General features: G+C 47.2%; 2 protein-coding genes across 2 annotated transcripts; one reads left to right on the top strand and one right to left on the bottom strand.

Annotated features, from left to right (window-relative positions):
* Positions 1–6: 6 nt before the first annotated feature.
* Positions 7–4,880, top strand: LOC125513304 (histone-lysine N-methyltransferase ASHR3-like). The gene is made up of 8 exons (XM_048678383.1): positions 7–210; positions 775–892; positions 1,041–1,140; positions 2,226–2,319; positions 2,793–2,871; positions 3,028–3,199; positions 3,304–3,384; positions 4,274–4,880. The coding sequence occupies exons 4-8, from the start codon at positions 2,236–2,238 to the stop codon at positions 4,623–4,625; spliced, it is 768 nt and encodes a 255-aa protein (XP_048534340.1). The 5' UTR covers positions 7–210; positions 775–892; positions 1,041–1,140; positions 2,226–2,235; the 3' UTR covers positions 4,626–4,880.
* Positions 4,881–5,749: 869 nt separating this feature from the next.
* LOC125513303 (S-adenosylmethionine decarboxylase proenzyme-like) lies at positions 5,750–8,295 on the bottom strand. The gene is made up of 3 exons (XM_048678382.1): positions 8,039–8,295; positions 7,374–7,521; positions 5,750–7,272 (listed from the first exon to the last, which is right to left on the bottom strand). Exon 3 carries the CDS (start codon positions 7,115–7,117, stop codon positions 5,951–5,953), a length of 1,167 nt encoding a protein of 388 aa, XP_048534339.1. The 5' UTR covers positions 7,118–7,272; positions 7,374–7,521; positions 8,039–8,295; the 3' UTR covers positions 5,750–5,950.
* Between the last annotated feature and the right edge of the window lie 8,984 nt (positions 8,296–17,279).

Raw genomic sequence — 17,279 nt, 5'->3', positions numbered from 1 at the left:
ATGGTTTTGTGCACTGCTGATCCTTACATTACTTTCTTTTACCTCTAGATTATTAATTTATAGGGTTTTTATCACTTATGCTATTTTATATTACCAGAAAAAGTTGACTGCATTCCATACCTTTTTGTTAATATTTGTAATGCTTGAGGTGTCTGACAGGAGTACTTTGTTTGATGGTGACAGAATGCTGACCTGACAAACAACATAGAGGTTAGTGCTGGCATAATATAACTGTATGTTGCTACCTCCCTTTTTATATTTGCTTCTTTTAGGTTGTGTTGCGCTATTTTCTTAAATAGTTCATTTTCAAGGATTTCTTACTTGTTCTTGGAGTGTTAATGCTCTGTAGGCTTTAGGATGCTTTTATCCGGTACTCCAGTCTTTAAGCAGACCAATATTGTCGTCTTGTGCTCCCTCTGCATGATAAAATAGCTGATGTTTTGGGATGTGTTTGATCAGTTGTTTTAGAATCGCCACATGCAAACATTATTTTCATATACTTTTTTTGGTTTAATTATACATACTACTATGGCTGAAAATGTACAATGGAGACTGAAAATAAGTGAAAATCATCACTTAAGAATGGGAGGGTTACAGTCTTTGGAATACATGAAGATTTGGGAGGAACCTATTTAGTTTATTAATGCTGGAATGCTGCAGAAACAAGTTAAATGATTGTCTTGTTCCAAAAAAATAATATTTTTTCAAGAAGATTATCTGTCTTGCCTACCAGGCTTTTGTGCATAACTAATGATAACAATGCTTGTTTGACAGGAAGTCTTCTGCCGACTACCTCTTCCATATGTCAATGAAGAATTCAATATTGATTCAACCATTAGGAATTTCACGGCGATTGTTTGTAAACCGCCCTCGTACACACATATCAGGCGCAGTATCCTAAAGTAATACTTGCTGTAGTTATTCAATCAAGATATCTGGAGCTATTTACTTCCATTTGACTTCTTTATTGTGGAATGAGTTTCGTGTTCGTCTGCCTTACACCTCTACATGTCATCATTGTTTTCTTAATCTTGTAAAAGATGTATATTTAGTCAAGAAGAAACGCGCCGATTCAAGTGCCGAGACTGGGTGCACAAATTGCAAATCTGATTCTGTTTGCAAAGATGATTGCGAATGCAGGTATTCTTTCTAACTCTACTAATACATTTTAGATGCATACATTAATAATGAAATTTTGGCAAAACTATCTCTAGTTTGATATATGTGAAATGTTACCGTGTTCTTAAGATGGAACCTCTGACATGGCATTCTGGCAAAAGAGCAAGCATATGCATTTGTGGGTACTTATAAAATTGTTTCGATACCCAACTATTGTACTGAACATTCTAAGTTTCTAACCGAGATTGCGGGTCAGGAACGATACAATGAGATAGCGCAGGGAGAAGAGAGGAGATTTGGACTGCCAGATGGGCCTGACTATACATTGTAATTTGTTTCTGTTTAGTAAATGTACTGCTAACTGGATACCGCATCATCCATGTTAGTTCACATTTGCTGATTAGGAGTCCATGTCGCTTACCAGGCAAAACCACCACGATCACCAGCATCAAGATTGATTTGATCTGGTTTAGATAGGAAAATAAATTGATGTTGGAGTTGTGAAAATTACTTGGACTAAAATAGAACTTCACCATCAGTTTAAACAATTGATTATTTAGTTTTTGTATATTACTGTTTTGCATCATGTATAGCTAGCTCGGGAAAGTATAAAATAATTATTTTGACAATATTGACAAAAGATCAATGTGTTTCAAATCCAGATTTGATCAATACAAAGAGAAACAAAAAAGAGGTGAATTCTGTCTATTGTCAATCCAGATTTGATCAATACAAAGATGAACAACAGCTTTATGTTAAAATAGAGAAAAGTAAAATATGAGCTCCTATTCACAATCACCACAGAATATGGATTTGAATGCGCACTATAGATTCATCTATTGTCAAATCCTGTCAACTATGGGAGTACGGTAGCACCAAAATGCGCAGTAGTATTGGATTCTTTCTTTCTACTATAGCAAATGGAGTAATGTATTTTCTTGTTATTTGAACATTAATGCTAGATTACTGTCACGCGTGCATATTACTAATCGCCGAATAAGTTAGCTTGATTGTACAGGTTTTGTACATGTGTACGATGTAGATATTTACCTAGCAACCATACTTGTATTTATTTGACATACTGAAATTTGGCTGTCTTTTATCAGGGGTCTTTCTATGAGTTGTTCCAAGAGTTGCCACTGCTCAGATCTGTGTAGCAACAAACCATTCCGCAAGGATAAGAAAATTAAAATTGTCAAGGTAGTCCTGTCTTTCAAATGATGTGCTTGTATATATTTGGACTTTGCTTGCCAATTTATTCACAAACCTGTGTAGCAACAAGCCAGTCCACAAGGATATGTTTAAACTACTCTTCTAATTTTTCAAGGTCCACTCTTTTCCCCTTCGAGAGTTTTTGTGTGCCATGAGTTGTACTGCTGGGAAACAGCTAAATGAAGGGGCATATTGTTTATACATGGACCACTTGCATAAGCACTTCACCTAATTGCTAGACAATGCAAATGAATACACTAGTTCTGTTTTCCTCGGTGGCTGCCAAAGTGCCCACTGCAGTACTTCCTTCACAAATCCCCTCTCTTGTACTATTGGATGCAAAATGACATGTGGAAATGATAGGGGTGCGTTTTTGAGAATCGGTTGTGGTGTTATGCTTAATGAAAGATGTTTATTCTACTTCTTTGACTACAATAAACAACAGCCTTTTCCCTTTACAGTCAGAAGGCTGTGGATGGGGTGCTGTTGCATTGGAGCCATTGGAGAAAGGTGATTTCATAATTGAGTATGTGGGTGAAGGTACAAATTATTCTGCTACATTAAATATTTGTCTAATAGAAATAGCAAATAGTTTCTAGATGACTGCACGTATGCAATGGGGGAAATGACATTTTGCTTGTGCCCTCATTTTCACTGGCTTTAATTCATCTAATTTCATTTTAAACCTTATTTCAGTCATCAATGACGCAACATGTGAACAACGGCTTTGGGACATGAAGCGGCGCGGGGACAAAAATTTCTACATGTGTGAAATCAGCAAAGATTTTACAATAGATGCAACTTTTAAAGGAAACACTTCACGTTTTCTAAACCATAGCTGTGATCCCAACTGTAAACTAGAAAAGTGGTAATGATTTCTGGAACAAAAAGCTTGTTTTGCATTCAGTGATGGTAATTTTTGTTTTAAATGATGATGTACCTCATTGTCTATAACTCTATATGGTTCATCAGGCAAGTTGAGGGTGAGACAAGAGTCGGTGTTTTTGCCTCTCGTTTCATTGAAGTTGGAGAGCCCTTAACTTATGATTACAGGTATTTACGTCATTTTTTTCTTCAAAAGAGTACATATATTAATCTAATTAGGCAAAAATGAGTACTTCCTCCGTCTCAAAATAAGTGTCTCAAGCTTAGTAGTACAACTTTGTACTAGAGTTAGTATGAAGTTGAGACACTTATTTTGGGACGGAGGGAGTACATTATAGCAATATGGAGGGGCAATGAATATATTGCATTAAGTGGCCTGCTGCAATCAGCTCTAGCTGCTGATGAGTTTGTGACATTTGTAGTCAAGCTTGTAACATTCTGATCCGGGTATGTACCACCAAAGTGACCAAATTAGCATTTAACTACAAATATTGTTATAGTGAGCCAGCAACTTGTCCATCTGAGCTTGGGGTCTTAGATCAGTAGGTCACTTGCCTTGGATTGTGATCTTCCAGAGAATACACCTGTAGTAGCATTCCTGGGTTCCTGTTTGCCAATTTGCGTACAGTACTATAAGCCAGAATATGCTGTTTAACTTCCCTTTAGTAGAAACGAGGTTCAGTTGTTCCTGGTGTTCTCTGGTCTCAATTAGTTGTTCAAACCTAGGTCATATGGTCAGGCCCAAACACTTCTCTACCAAACTTGGGTTATATTATCTGGCCCAAACCACTCTGTGCAGTATAGACTGAAATGGGACATGCCTGCGATGAAGTACAGCGTGCTTCCATACCTATTTCAGATGGGCTAACCTGATTGCAGGGCATTTCGCTGGTTTTGATAGATTTATTCTTCACGCAGAGAGGATATAGTAATTCTGCATGGTTTAATGTATGCTAATCAGGGGGGCAAATGAAATGAGATTCTTTCCACCTTTACATCCATATTTCCCAAGACTGGTTATTTCTTTGAACAATTACAGTTTACTCCTTTCTTCCAGGTTTGTGCATTTTGGAGAGAAGGTTAAGTGCCATTGCGGAGCAAAGAGTTGCCAAGGATACTTGGGCAGCCAACTAAAGAATCCAACACAGAACGCTCTTGCGGCTGCGGCGCTTGAGAATAATAAGTTGCTCGTGCAACAGGGCGGCTGCTCTCCTTCAAGGGTCAAAACAGAGACTCGCCTGTTACCCTGGACCAACTGTATAGAGGTTCCCTTTAACTTGAGGAGCAAAACGAAGATAGACCGGATATGTTGGGGACACAAACGGCAGCGGACGTCCCTTTTAGATCCATCGTCATCTTCAGCTAGCGTGCAGCCATCAGATATTGAAGCTGGTGCATTCATTCTATAGAGAGCTTTTGGGCTAAGCTGAAGTCCTGAGTCGATTCTGTATAAATATATCATGATGATACACTCGTATATGAGTTCATTTGAAACGATTCTTTCACATTTGCTGATTCAGGACTTTTACGATGTTGTAAGTTGTAACATTTTCTTCATCCCATAGTCAATTTTATAGTTGAAGTTGGAGAGAACACTCTGAATCTTTTGCAAGTTGTAAGCAGGTTTGAGCTGATTGTGTTTATTAACCTCCCGTTCATGCAAATGACCTGGTGTCGGCCGTGTTGAGCTTGTTTTCCCAAAGTTGCATGCAACCCATGACAGGTGGTTGCATCCTCTTAGGCCTCTTTTGGTTTAGAGGATAGAAGTATCATGGGAATAGAAAAAACATAGGAAGTGAAATGACACGTATCTCAGATACCATTTGATTCATAGGATTTATTGAGTCTAGATTAATGTAATTTTCCTTTAAAATGTTAAGGATTTGTTCTTATTCTGCATAGGAACAGGAGTCCATTTCTACAAGTCAAAGAGCTTCAAAGAATTCTTTCCTACAGATTCATATCCTTTAGAATTCCTACAAAACTCCTGTAAATCAAAGGAGGTCTAAAATTCTACACAACGACATGACATGACATGCAGTTCTGATATGGTCGTTGAGGTTTGCGGACAATTCAGCAGGGAGAGAATAGAGAGAAAAAGAGGATTTGATATACATCCTAATTCTTGCTCCGTGGAGCATTCTGAAAGAGCGGAACAACAGTGGTCGACGACCCTAGTACCTTCTTTTGAGAAGATCAAGAGGGCCTTTCTTTGGGCAGGTTCAGACACGATTTCTGATGGCTCGAGGGTTCTCAACCTCCAAACTATGCCAGAGCTTTGGTTAACTTGGGCAAGTCTTGCAATAACACTGGCATGGATCTCTTATATGCAGCCACCACCATCAACTGCATGGCTTTCTTATCGAGCATCGACATCTCCAAGAGATAGATTCTTATCGAATAATCACCACAAGCAGCATTAGTACCCGAACCTCCGCACCATCAGAACTGAATCAGATTCGCCAGAGTTCAATAGGTCCATGACAGACAAGAATGGCTTCTAACAAAACTTTCAGGAAATAACAAAATAACATTTGCTCAATACAAGGCTTATTCTTATATTCATAAACCATGCAGCCAGAGACAGGCATTTCCATACATTCGCTCACACTGGCAGAAAACGCTAACCATTTTCACGTCACTTGTCCATAACAAAAGTAATAGGACAGGAACAGGAAATCTCTAAGAACAAACTGACGCAACACAAGCTCGTTCAGACCAGCTAGCATCACCATCAGCAGCTCTTCATCCTCTTAACAGCCCCCCTCTCATCCTTCTCCTGCGCAGCATCGTCTTCCCAGCAAAGGAAAGCATCCATCTTGGAGCCGCTCTCTAAATTGCCATGAACGTTGCAGTTCAGGACAGATCTTGGTGACCCGGTGGAGTCTTCGCCGACAGCAGTGAAGCTCTGGTAGATGAGAGCGCCCCCGTCAGGCAGCTCCTGGACGACCATGTTGGTACTATCATAGACCCCAACATTCAGCCTCTCCCCCCAGGTGCCAGCAAGGTTGCGACCGCCAAAGATGGTCACAGCAACAGAGAATTCAGACGGGCCAAAGGATCTCAGCACCCTCTTGACCAGGTCACCATAGGCCATGGAGGCAGGGTCCAACCCCATGACCTCATAGCTAGCATAGCTGAAGCCGTCCTCAGGAGTGACATGAATGGTGGAGAAAGCAGAGCCATGGATGGCGTTCATGGAGTAGCCACATGGCTCGAAATCAAAGTCACAGATCTCCATCTCCGGGATTATTTCAGAGATGCCAGAGAGCTTGGTCATCTCCTTGGCACAAGATGTGTGGCCATCAGCAGAGGTCTTGAAGAAGACAGAAGCTTTCTTCTTGTCCAGACCAGTCATGCACATCTCAAGGTTGACCATGGGCTGCTCAGGCTGCTGGGTGGCATAGTAGACATGCCACTTCTGGCCTGGCTTTGCAGGATCACCAATGACATAGGCATTGCCGCCAGACTTGAGTCCACCAAAGTAGCCATTCAGGAAGGCAACCTCATCAGAGAAGTTCTTGTGTGGAGAAGGCTGTGCCTCAGGGAATATGAATGTCCCACGGGAGTACTTCACAGCAGCAAGTGGCAGGGACAACTCCTCAGCAAGCTCAAGAATCCTTGGAATGGCCAGCAGGAGCTTGGTGGTACCGCAGGTCTTGATCACAACCTTGTACGGGTAGATGAAGAGGCTTGATTCAGAGAGGACATACGAGTCAAACTTGTCATTAGAGAGCTCAGATACAATGGTGCACTTGGCAAGATCAAGAACCGAGTCGATCTGGGCACGAGAGAGAGCACGCAATCCCCTGCCATTGGGGTCAGTGAAGACTGGCGCTTCAGAGAAGGTGATCTCCAGGCGCTTCTCATATCCCTCAAACCCAATCGCAGAGACGGCCATTGTTTGAGAAGGTTGGTAGAGGAGGAAAGGCTTTGCTGGTCAGAGAAAAGCAGCTAGCCAGAGAAATTTTAGGAAGATGAATTGAAAGCAGAAGGGAATTCTAAGCAATTAGGATGGGGGCGCGAGAGGGATTATCAGGATGGCTTCCTGGAGCACTGCAAAACAGAAGCAATTGGAAGTAGAAACTGTGAGCATCTAATCATCAACAAGATATAAAAAGAAAAGAAAGGAGGAACTCAATTGATTGGATACATACGTTTGAGTAGGCAGCGGAGCGGAACTTCTCAATGCCTCCTGCAGGGCGGACGTCCTCGATGCTGTAGCCGAGGGGAGCTTCGTACATGAGGGAGGAACGACTACTGCTGGACTTTTTACCACCCTTGGATTCCATAGCACATCAAATTCTGCAGTGGGTTGGTATGGGTTAGAAACGATGAAGCACATAACATATTGCGAGGTAGAAAGTAGCACTAACATCCTTCTGGGGTTCCAGTTTCACTAGGCACATAAAGTAGAGGAATATTTCACTAATCTCTACTGAATTATTAGTGTAGGTGATATTCGACCTGATTTGAAGATGAAGATTCCAGGCATAACAGAAAGGGAGGAAAACATCATGAGATAGAAACGAATTGACATAAAGCAATATTCAGGTCAGCCAAAATCTACCACAAATTGATGTACCGAACAGCATATTCGTACAGTAACACGGATAATTCCTGACTGTGTTGCATATATTTCACAAAGTCTGTGAAATTACAGATAATCTAGACGACGGCGTTTATTTACTTTTCCTATCCAGCCTAATTAACGGGACGAAAAGGAATATGATCCCTACTAGGCACAGTAAACAAATTTCTACCACGGATCAAAGACGCCTACCGAATAGAAACAACATGAGCTGATGGAGAGAAATCTTACAGTTCCAGGAAGAACCTCGGAGGCGCGCGTCGAATCTGCTGCTCGTCCTCGTCACAAACCTCGAACAGGGAGCAAGCGACGGATCTGTCTCTCCCCCCTCCTCACAGATCTCGAAGAAACGAAAGCGAACGGACGAACACAATCTCACTCCGAATTTCTAGGTTTTCGACGAGATGGTGGTGGGGAACGAACGGAGTTTGCGTTTGTGCTAAAACTGATAAACAAATGAGGCGACTTGCAAGATGGGAAAGTCACCCCTCCCTGGGCAGCGTATTTATAAGGGGCCGAGCGAGCCCTGAGAAAGGACCCGGTCCACTGGACCGATCGGATAGAGGCTCACGGGCGGGGGTGCCGAGTCACGGTGGACCGCGTTCTGGCGCTTTTGCGTGCGGACCTCGCGGCGCGGCGCGGATATGCTTGGCTGGGAGGGCTCCTCGCGTTTGCTTGGCCCAGGAGGCTTCGGACGCCTGGGAATATTTGGGAGGCGTCCAGCTGTCCCGGAAGGGTCTCGGCTCGACGCGTGAGCCCGCTGCATGCACTGTACGTGTGTGTGTGATGTGTGGATCGTCTTTCCTTTTGAAAAGGAGGTGGGGTTTTTGTTTCGTGTGGAGGAGTGGCTCCGTTGCGCTTTTTTTGATTCGGTGGCGTGATGGTGGGATCGTTTGCCTCTACGGATACCGTCGCACGTCGCTGTCGTGGACAAGTGGTGATTGAGGTTTCCACCATCTCAGGATGTGGCACACGAAATTAGTAGAAAACTTGGCCCGTGGATAGAATCGTTTTTGATAATTTTTTTTGCTTATTAATTGATCTTTTTACACTTTTCCGCCTCCTTTAACTAAAGTCATCGAAGAGAACATGCAGTCTACACCACACGCTGTTATGTCTATTCAAGTGTTGGTAGCTAATTACGTGCGTGCTTTGTTCAAAAAATCTATGCCAAAAAAGAGTGTCTGGTGTAAAGCTCCAGAGAATTTTGTGACAGTTGATGTTGATGCAGCTTTTGATGCGTCATCAGGGAGAGGCGCTACTGATGCTTGTTTGAGAAACGACATGGGGCAATTCTTGGCAGCAAGTTGTCATTCGATTACAACAATTGATGCATCAATGGCCGAAGCCCAAGCTTGCCTGAATGGGATTCACCTCGCTAACCAAATGGGTGTCAGAAAGTGGTGATACAGTCTGATTGTGCCGATGTCATTGCCACACTACAGGAAGGTGGATTCTCGGCGTCTACAGCAGCACCTATCTACAAGGATATATGTGTTCAGACTAAGTTCTTTTGTTAAAGTAGTTTTCCCTCGTTGTCCTAGAGAAGCAAATTTAGTAACTCATACTCTTGCAAAGGAGTGTAGTAGAGAGAGTAGCTTATGGGTTGATGACCATTGATTTTATCCTTGTTGATTGATGATGTAAGCACTATTCGAGCAATAAAGCATCCATGATGGCAGGTTCAAAAAAAAGTCATGATAAGATTTCTCGAACGGACGGGGTAGTCTATAAAAGCCATCGAAGAAGCTGGAACTCACCCTGTTTTCCGTTTGATTTGTCAGGCCAACTCCATCGCGCGACCCTATTTTGTTCGGTCCTATTCGTTTGGTGTAAAAGGAACAAACGAGGCGGCCCAGCGCGCGACGGCCCGAACCCATCTGGTCCGTTTTGTGTCCAGACCGACCCATTTCAAGCGTAAACTTGCGCCAGGTTTGGGTCACGGCGGACACCAAACGGATGCGTGCCTCGTCCGTGTTGGGGCCGCGTGGCAGGCGGCTACCTACCTCCCACCCGCCCACATCAATGCGCACACGCGGGCAGCCCCGCCTGTCATCCGCCCAGGCGAACGGTCCGGTCCTTCTTAAACGGGAACCCGTGGACCCGTCGTCGTCCACACTGCCCCACTCCACCTCGCGGCCTCCTTGAAACCGGACAACCCCAAACCCCCAAAACCTAGCCTCGAACTCGCTGCCCGGCCGCCCACAGCCATGGGGCTATGGAACTACGACCGCAAAGGCAAGTACGACCGCGAGGCTGGCTCCTTGTCGGGACGCCGCTGCGGCTCCGTGAAGGAGGAGCCCGCATCGCCACCGCGTCGGGCCCCCGCGTCGCCCGTGTTCTCCATCGCGCCCACAGCCGCCGGCGAGCGCGACCGACACTACATCGAGGCGGTCGTATGCTGCCGTTATTGGGAGACGAGGACGCCGCTACCCTGGAGCGACGTCCACCTCCCCAACAACTGGCACTTGTCGGCCGACCACGTGCCGATCCCGCCGGTCCCGCTGAGCGACCGTGCGCGCCGCCAGGAGATCGAGCACCGCCGCCGCCTCCTCCCAGACGACCTCTACTATGACGAGAGGTACGCCCCCGACTCGCCCCTGCGGGACACTTGGTTCCGGGATGAGCACGACATGCGGCGGGCGTCCTTCTTCGCTGGCACATCGACGGGGCCGCGACGGTCACGTGAGCACCTAGTGGCTGCTCCCCAGGCACGTGGGCGTACGCGGGTGCGCGGCCTCACGCCCACGCCGTCGCCGTTGCCATCTCCATCGCCACCACCACCTCCTCGCATGACAGTGGAGGAGGAGGCCCGTCTCATGGCGCGTGTCATGGAGGACTCCATGCGCACGCATGACGAGCGCCAATGCGAGGGCCTCGAGAAGATGATGGCCCTCTCTGCGGCCGGCGACGTCGCCATCCCCGAGCTGGAGATGGTGGCGAAGAAGGAGATGATAGAGGAGCTGCCGGTGGCCGTGTTCCACCCGGGCCTGGTGGGCCAGGGGTGGAGCTGGCCGTGCACGGCAGAGCAGATGGCAATCGCCGTGGGGGGCGTGAACTGGTGCCCCACGCCGTCGTGGTCACCGGAGCGGGATGCCTTGCGGCGGGAGGAGGTGGTGCAGGCACCTGCCACCTTCCACCACGCCGCCCCCATGCACCAAGGACCATCGTCCCACCTGTGGACGCCGCCGGACTACGTCGACCTCGTTAGTGACGACGACAACACCGGCGGCCACTGAAGACGGCGACGGCCACGACATCGACAGGCGCGACACGAGCGCGCGGGCGACGTTTTTTTATTTTGTTTTTATGTTAATTATGGAACTGGGCCGTTTAAGTGGGCCGTGAAACTGGGCCATTTTGTGGCCGTGACCTCTAAATATGTTTTAAGTTTTTTAACTGCGTTCATTTACTTTTTAGGCATTTTATTTAAGTTTTTTTGTTTTCTTAATCACGTCCACCTCAGACATGATTTGGGGTGCGGTCGCGCGTTGGGCGCACCCACGACCCAATGGACAAACACGGACATGGGCGAACCCATTGCCGCCCCAAAGGGACAAAATCCGGCCAAACCAGATGTCCGTCTGGGGTCGTGCGGTGGAGTTGGCCTCACATCATGTGGAATCGCTAGCCTCTCCGGGAACAGTTCCATTGATTGGGTTTCACACTAAAATCAAAATTTTGAATGAACATATAATTGCTTTGCTAAAGTTGTTCCTTTCTAGGAATGCTTTCATTTCTTCAGAACACTAGAATAGTGTATGATCACTTTAGTTAGGGCATCTTCACTGGCAACCTGTAAATTTCTTTCCGCATCCATGGAGACGAATGTGGAATGATGCCATCCAAGATCCAACCGTAGCTGCATATATTATCAAACAACTCGAACCAACGGGACGAAATTTGATCAAACCGAACAAATTTTGATATAAACAAGGTGGATTTCATTGAAAGTAGAATAATTTCTACATAAAACCGGATGATATTTCGTCCGGTGAATGCAAAACCCAAAACTATCCTATACTTGACGGCGCCCTCGTAGGTCATGCCGGGCTGGCGGGCGGCTCCTCCTCCGTCATTGTTGCCCGACCCGACGCCGGAGTCATCATCGTCGGGCCTGCAGCGGAAAAATGTGGAGACGTCGCGACAGGGCTTCCCGGCGGCCGCCTGATGCTCGCGGATGATTCTCTCCGCCTCCTCCTGTGTCGTGGCAGTGCGGCCGCGGCCATCGAGGACGTGGGCTGGGGGAGAGGGCGACAGTCATTGGCGGGGGTGGCGATCTTGGCAAGGGACCATTCCTCGCCGTACCTGGCCATCTCCCCGTCGAGGCGGCACAGACGATGCTTGGTCGTTTTCGACGTCGTCACTGAGTGGTCCAGGGCCCAGGCGTACGCCAGGTCCGGGTCCGCCGCGATGTCTGGTGGTGAGACGTCCGAGCCCGCGAACTTGGATCAGCGCGTGTTCCGCCGGCACTGCTTCCGGTCGGCATACTCCTGCGTCGTCATGCCGCTCCGGGGCGACAACGAGGAGCCGCCGCTACGGAGGTAGTTGATATGTCTCCAACGTATCTATAATTTTTTATTGTTCCATGCTATTATAATATATTAATCTTGGATGTTTTATATGCTATTTTATATATTTTTGGGGACTAACCTATTGACCTAGTGCCCAGTGCCAGTTTGCTGTTTTTTGCTTGTTTTTGGCTTTTCAGAAAATCAATATCAAACAGAGTCCAAACGTGATGAAACTTTACGGTGTTTTTCTATGGACCAGAAGGGACCCATGAAGGTTCAGGAGAAGACCGGAAAAGTCACGAGGGAGCGACAAGCTGACCAGGCACGCCCCAGGGCGGGCGTCCCCTGAACTTGTGGGCCCCTCGTGGCACCTCTTGACCTAATTCGGCCTCTATAAGTTTCCAAATATTCCCAATATACTAGAGAGCCACCCGAAACACTTTTTCCACCGTCGCATGCTTCAGTTCCTCCGTGATCCCATCTAGAGGCCTTTTCTGGTACTCTGCCGGAGGGGGAATCGATCACGAAGGGCTTCTACATCATCCTTGCTACCTTCCGATGATGCGTGAGTAGTTCACCACACACCTACGGGTCCATAGCTAGTATCTAGATGGCTTCTTCTCTCTCTCTCTCTCTCCCTCTCTCCCTCTCTCCCTCTCTCCCTCTCTCTCTCTCTCTCTCTCTCTCTCTTTATCTTCAATACAATGTTCTCGTCAATTTTCTTGGAGTTCTATTCGATGTAATCTTCTTTTGCGGTGTTGGGATCCGATGAATTGTGGGTTTATGATATGAATATTTATGAATATTAATGGAGTATTTTCTGAACTTTATTATGCATGATTGTTATAGCTTTGTATTTCTCTCCGATCTATCCATTTGGTTTGGCCAACTAGATTGATTTATGTTCCATGGGAGAGGTGCTTTGTAATGGGTTCAATCTTGCGGTGCTCCATCTCAGTGACAGAAAGGGACAAGACACATATTTGTATTGTTGCCATTAAGGATAAAATGATGTGGTTTATTCATATTGATTGGGCTTACTTTGTCTTCATCATGTTATCTTGCTTAAGGCGTTACTCTGTTTTATACTTAATACCCTAGAGCATGCTGGATATCGGTCGATGGGTGGAGTAATAGTAGTAGATACAGGCAGGAGTCGGCCTACTTGTCTCGGACGTGATGCCTATATACATGATCATTGCCTTGAATATCGTCATAACTATGTGCTTTTCTATCAATTGCCCAACGGTAATTTGTCTACCCACCGTATCCTATGTGTTCGAGAGAGAAGCCTCTAGTGAAAACTACAGGCCCGGATCAACTTTTATCATATATAAAACACCAAAATACCTTGCTGCAATTTTCTATTTTCTTTTATGTTATCTTTGCAATTTATCTATCTACCACTACAAGATTTAACCCTTGCAAGTAACCGCCGAGGGGATTGACAACCCCCTTGTTTGCGTTGGGTGCAAGTATTTACTTTTGTGTGTGCATGTGCTGTTCACGAGGCTTTGCGTGATTCTCCTACTGGATTGATAACCTTGGTTCTTAACCGAGGTAAATACTTATCTCCACTTACTACAAAAAGAAACACATCCATGACATTATGCCCCGAACAGAAAAAAATTGTCATGCTTATGACACTTCTATGATGGTAATTGTGGCAAAAACACGTATCATCATAGATGTGGTGGGCTCCTACTTCTATGACCAAAAATCATGACAGAAAAATAGGCTTTTCGTCCTGGGCGGGCCGAAGCCGCACCTGCATGACATTCTTTGGGTCGTCCATGACGGAAAAAATAATGGTAGAAGCGAGGGTGAGGAAAATATCAGGGAGTTCCCAGTTACAGTGGGTGGTCGGGGCCGAACGATGCACTGTGGTTTGCACATTTCTCTTGTACGCGTGTGTGTGCGAGGCGTTGGCATGATGGTGGAATCGTTTGCCTCTCCGGATACCGTGGCATGTCACTGCTGTGGACAAGTGGTGATTTAGCAGCTGAGGTTTCCACCATCTAAGGATGCAGCACACAAAATTAGAAAACTTTGGCCCGGGGATAGAATCGGTTTGATAATTTTTTTGCTTTATTATTTGACATTTTTACACTTTTCCTCCTTTTTAACTAAGGCCATGACAAGATTTCTGGAATGGATGTGGTAGTCTATAAGAGCAATGTGCATGCAAAAATAACTAACTTTTGCATCTTTGAGTTTCAAAAATCCTTCTCCAACAAATGATGTAGATGCAAAAAGAATTACATCTCCGCTTCCCAGAGATGTAAAATACAACACCTCGCGATGCAAATATACATCTTCATCTACAAGAGATGTAAAACAGGCGGCTGCATGCCAACTGCTCAAGTGCTTTTGTTTTCCTTCCTTCCTTCCGCCCGCCGCCCGCCAACTACCGCCCGAGCCATGGTCGACTCCGACGACCCCGCCGCTTCCTCCACCACAGCCGCCCACCCCGTCGGGGCCTTCGCCGCAGCGACCGCCGTCCCCCATCCCGCCTCCGTCTTCATGCTGCCACCGCCATGTCGTCGCCCCGGTTTTGCGCCACCCTAGCCGGTCGCCGTCGTAGCTGCCGCGCCACTGTCAAATCCGCCTTCTCCATTGCCCCCGCCTCCGGTTCCGCTCCTGCTCCGTCGTTGCCCGCCTCCAAATCGACCGAATTGGCCGCCGCTCCGCCTATGGTTTGAGCTCCCCATGCCGCCCCGCCGCCGCGGCTTCGCACACCCGCCGCCATGCCGCCGCCACTTTTCCACTGCCGGACTCGACCTTCTCGTGCCGCACGGCCGTTACCCCGTCATCCCGCCGTGACCAATTCATCGCTCGATTCACAACTGCGTTGTCCACCATTTGAGCTCTCGCCGCCGCATTCGAACTCCCCGCTCTCGTTGCTCAGGTGCCGGCGCACATGCTGCCGCCGCTCGGTTGACCAGCGCTCCTCTTGGCTCTCGTCGCTCAGCCGCCGACGCTCATCCCGACTAGCTTTACATCTCCATTTGCACCATCTATTGAAGTTGCACTTTTAGAGCATCTAAAGACGGACTTGGCAAATCCGACCCCTCAAACGCTCGCGGACGTGCCCGGGCGCGTCCATGGACAGTGATCGGTCATGCCTCAAAAAATGCATTCCACATTCGAATACCTCAAGTTAGAAACCTCAAATCCATATTATTACATGCAACACAACGATCTTTGAGCGGAGCTTCGTCCGGTTTCGCTCCCCGCCCGCCCGGCTCCGCGGTGACCATGTCCGGCAGCTGGCTGCGCCCCTCGGAGTGTTGGCCCGGTCGCCGGTAAGGTAGAGTAGGGCATGGGACATGAGCCGGCTCACGGGGCTGAAGGCGCCGCCGTCTCCCATGCCTTACTCTTCCTTGTCGGAGTCCGGAATCCATTGGGTGCCAGTGGACGTCAGATCAATGATGGATCCTTCTGGGGATGAGCCATCAACGTCCACTGTGATGCGGTTGCGGCGCCCGGACTGATGCACCATACGGGGCGCCAGAGAATGCGACTCTGCCTCGCCGACGTCCACAACCGCGAGGGCTGCTGCCGCCTCCTGCGCCCGGTGCCTTGCACGATGGGCACGTCGTGCCATGTTCTTGTCAGACGAGGCCCATGGTGCGTCCAATGCCCGCGCGCCAACAGAGGGATTGCGCGTCCGCCAGCACGTTCGAACGCCAAACAGGCCCTACGGCCTCCGGTGAGGCAACTATGGCTTGGCCTAGCGCTGGATCCATGCGCCATTTGGGCAGACGCAATGGATTCCCGATGGAATGAGTTCGAGCGCAGCCGTGCACGAGCCTCCTCCCGGGCGCGATGGAGCGCAAGCCGGACGACCATCTCCTCCTTGGGGCCGCGTGGGATGAGCTCGGGATCGACAGATCTGGAGGTGAAGGACTCGGATCCGCTACCCGCCATGACGGAGATGGCCGAAAGGAGTTGGAGACGAGCTTGGGCGGCGGAGGGGAGGGAAGCGAAGTGGCTAGGGTTTGGTCCGGTGAGCGGATGGGGAGGAATTTATGTGGGGTCTGGTGGGCCAGCGTGGGTTGGGTCCGACGTGGTGGGCGTGCTCGGGCGCCCCCATATCCACCCCATATTTGGGCTGGATATGAGGGGTGCCGGTCAGCCCGGGCATTTGAGAGCCGTTTGAGGGGGCTGTTTGGGTCAAAAATTTGTGACCGGACAGTGACCGGGCAGCCTGCTTGGGCGTATGTGGCCGGTTTGAGGCAACCGGTTGTAGATGCTCTTACATCATCTATTGGAGTTGTCTCTTTTTTAAAGATGTAAAATACATTTTTTGGATATATAAATTTTTACATCTCCTATTTTACATCTCCAAATTTGCATAATCTATTGGTGGTGCTCTAAAGGCCACTGATGAAGCTGAAACTCGCCCTATTTGCCGTTTGATTTGTCGCGTCATGTAACACCCCTGATGTCATGCTACAGTAAACCCATGCTAATGGTGCCTTGTCATCAAGTTTAACTAAGCCAAATTGCCACTTGATAAAAATCAAAGCCATTTTCAAATTTAAGATAAGGTCAAATAAATTATTTCTTCAATCAGTAAAACAAAAATGTCCATAATATTGAAAATATTCACTAGCTAATTTTCATGTAAGAACCAATCTCATTTTAATATTTAAAATGGCCTAAACATATTTAAATCAGGCCAACAACATTTAAATTAACCATTTCTATTTAAACAAAAGTCAAATGAAATCCTTTAATCCTCAACCTTTTTGTGGCAGTGCTAAATTTTGCAAACTAATTAATGTGACCACTTGCACAATTTAAAAAAGTCATTTGATGCTAAATAGAAATGCAAGGCAGAGACTGAAAAGGAATCAGTAAAGAAAAAGGAAAAAGAACAGAAGAGTACTGTGCTGCTGGGCCTATGTCAAACAATGGGCGGCCCAGCCCGTCAAGTCACTTTCTCCCCCCGC

The sequence above is a fragment of the Triticum urartu genome, chromosome 6 (assembly GCF_003073215.2).
Source record: "Triticum urartu cultivar G1812 chromosome 6, Tu2.1, whole genome shotgun sequence".
NCBI lineage: Eukaryota > Viridiplantae > Streptophyta > Magnoliopsida > Poales > Poaceae > Triticum > Triticum urartu.
The sequence above is the reverse complement of the archived record's forward strand: the minus strand, read 5'-3'. Positions and strand labels throughout refer to the sequence as shown.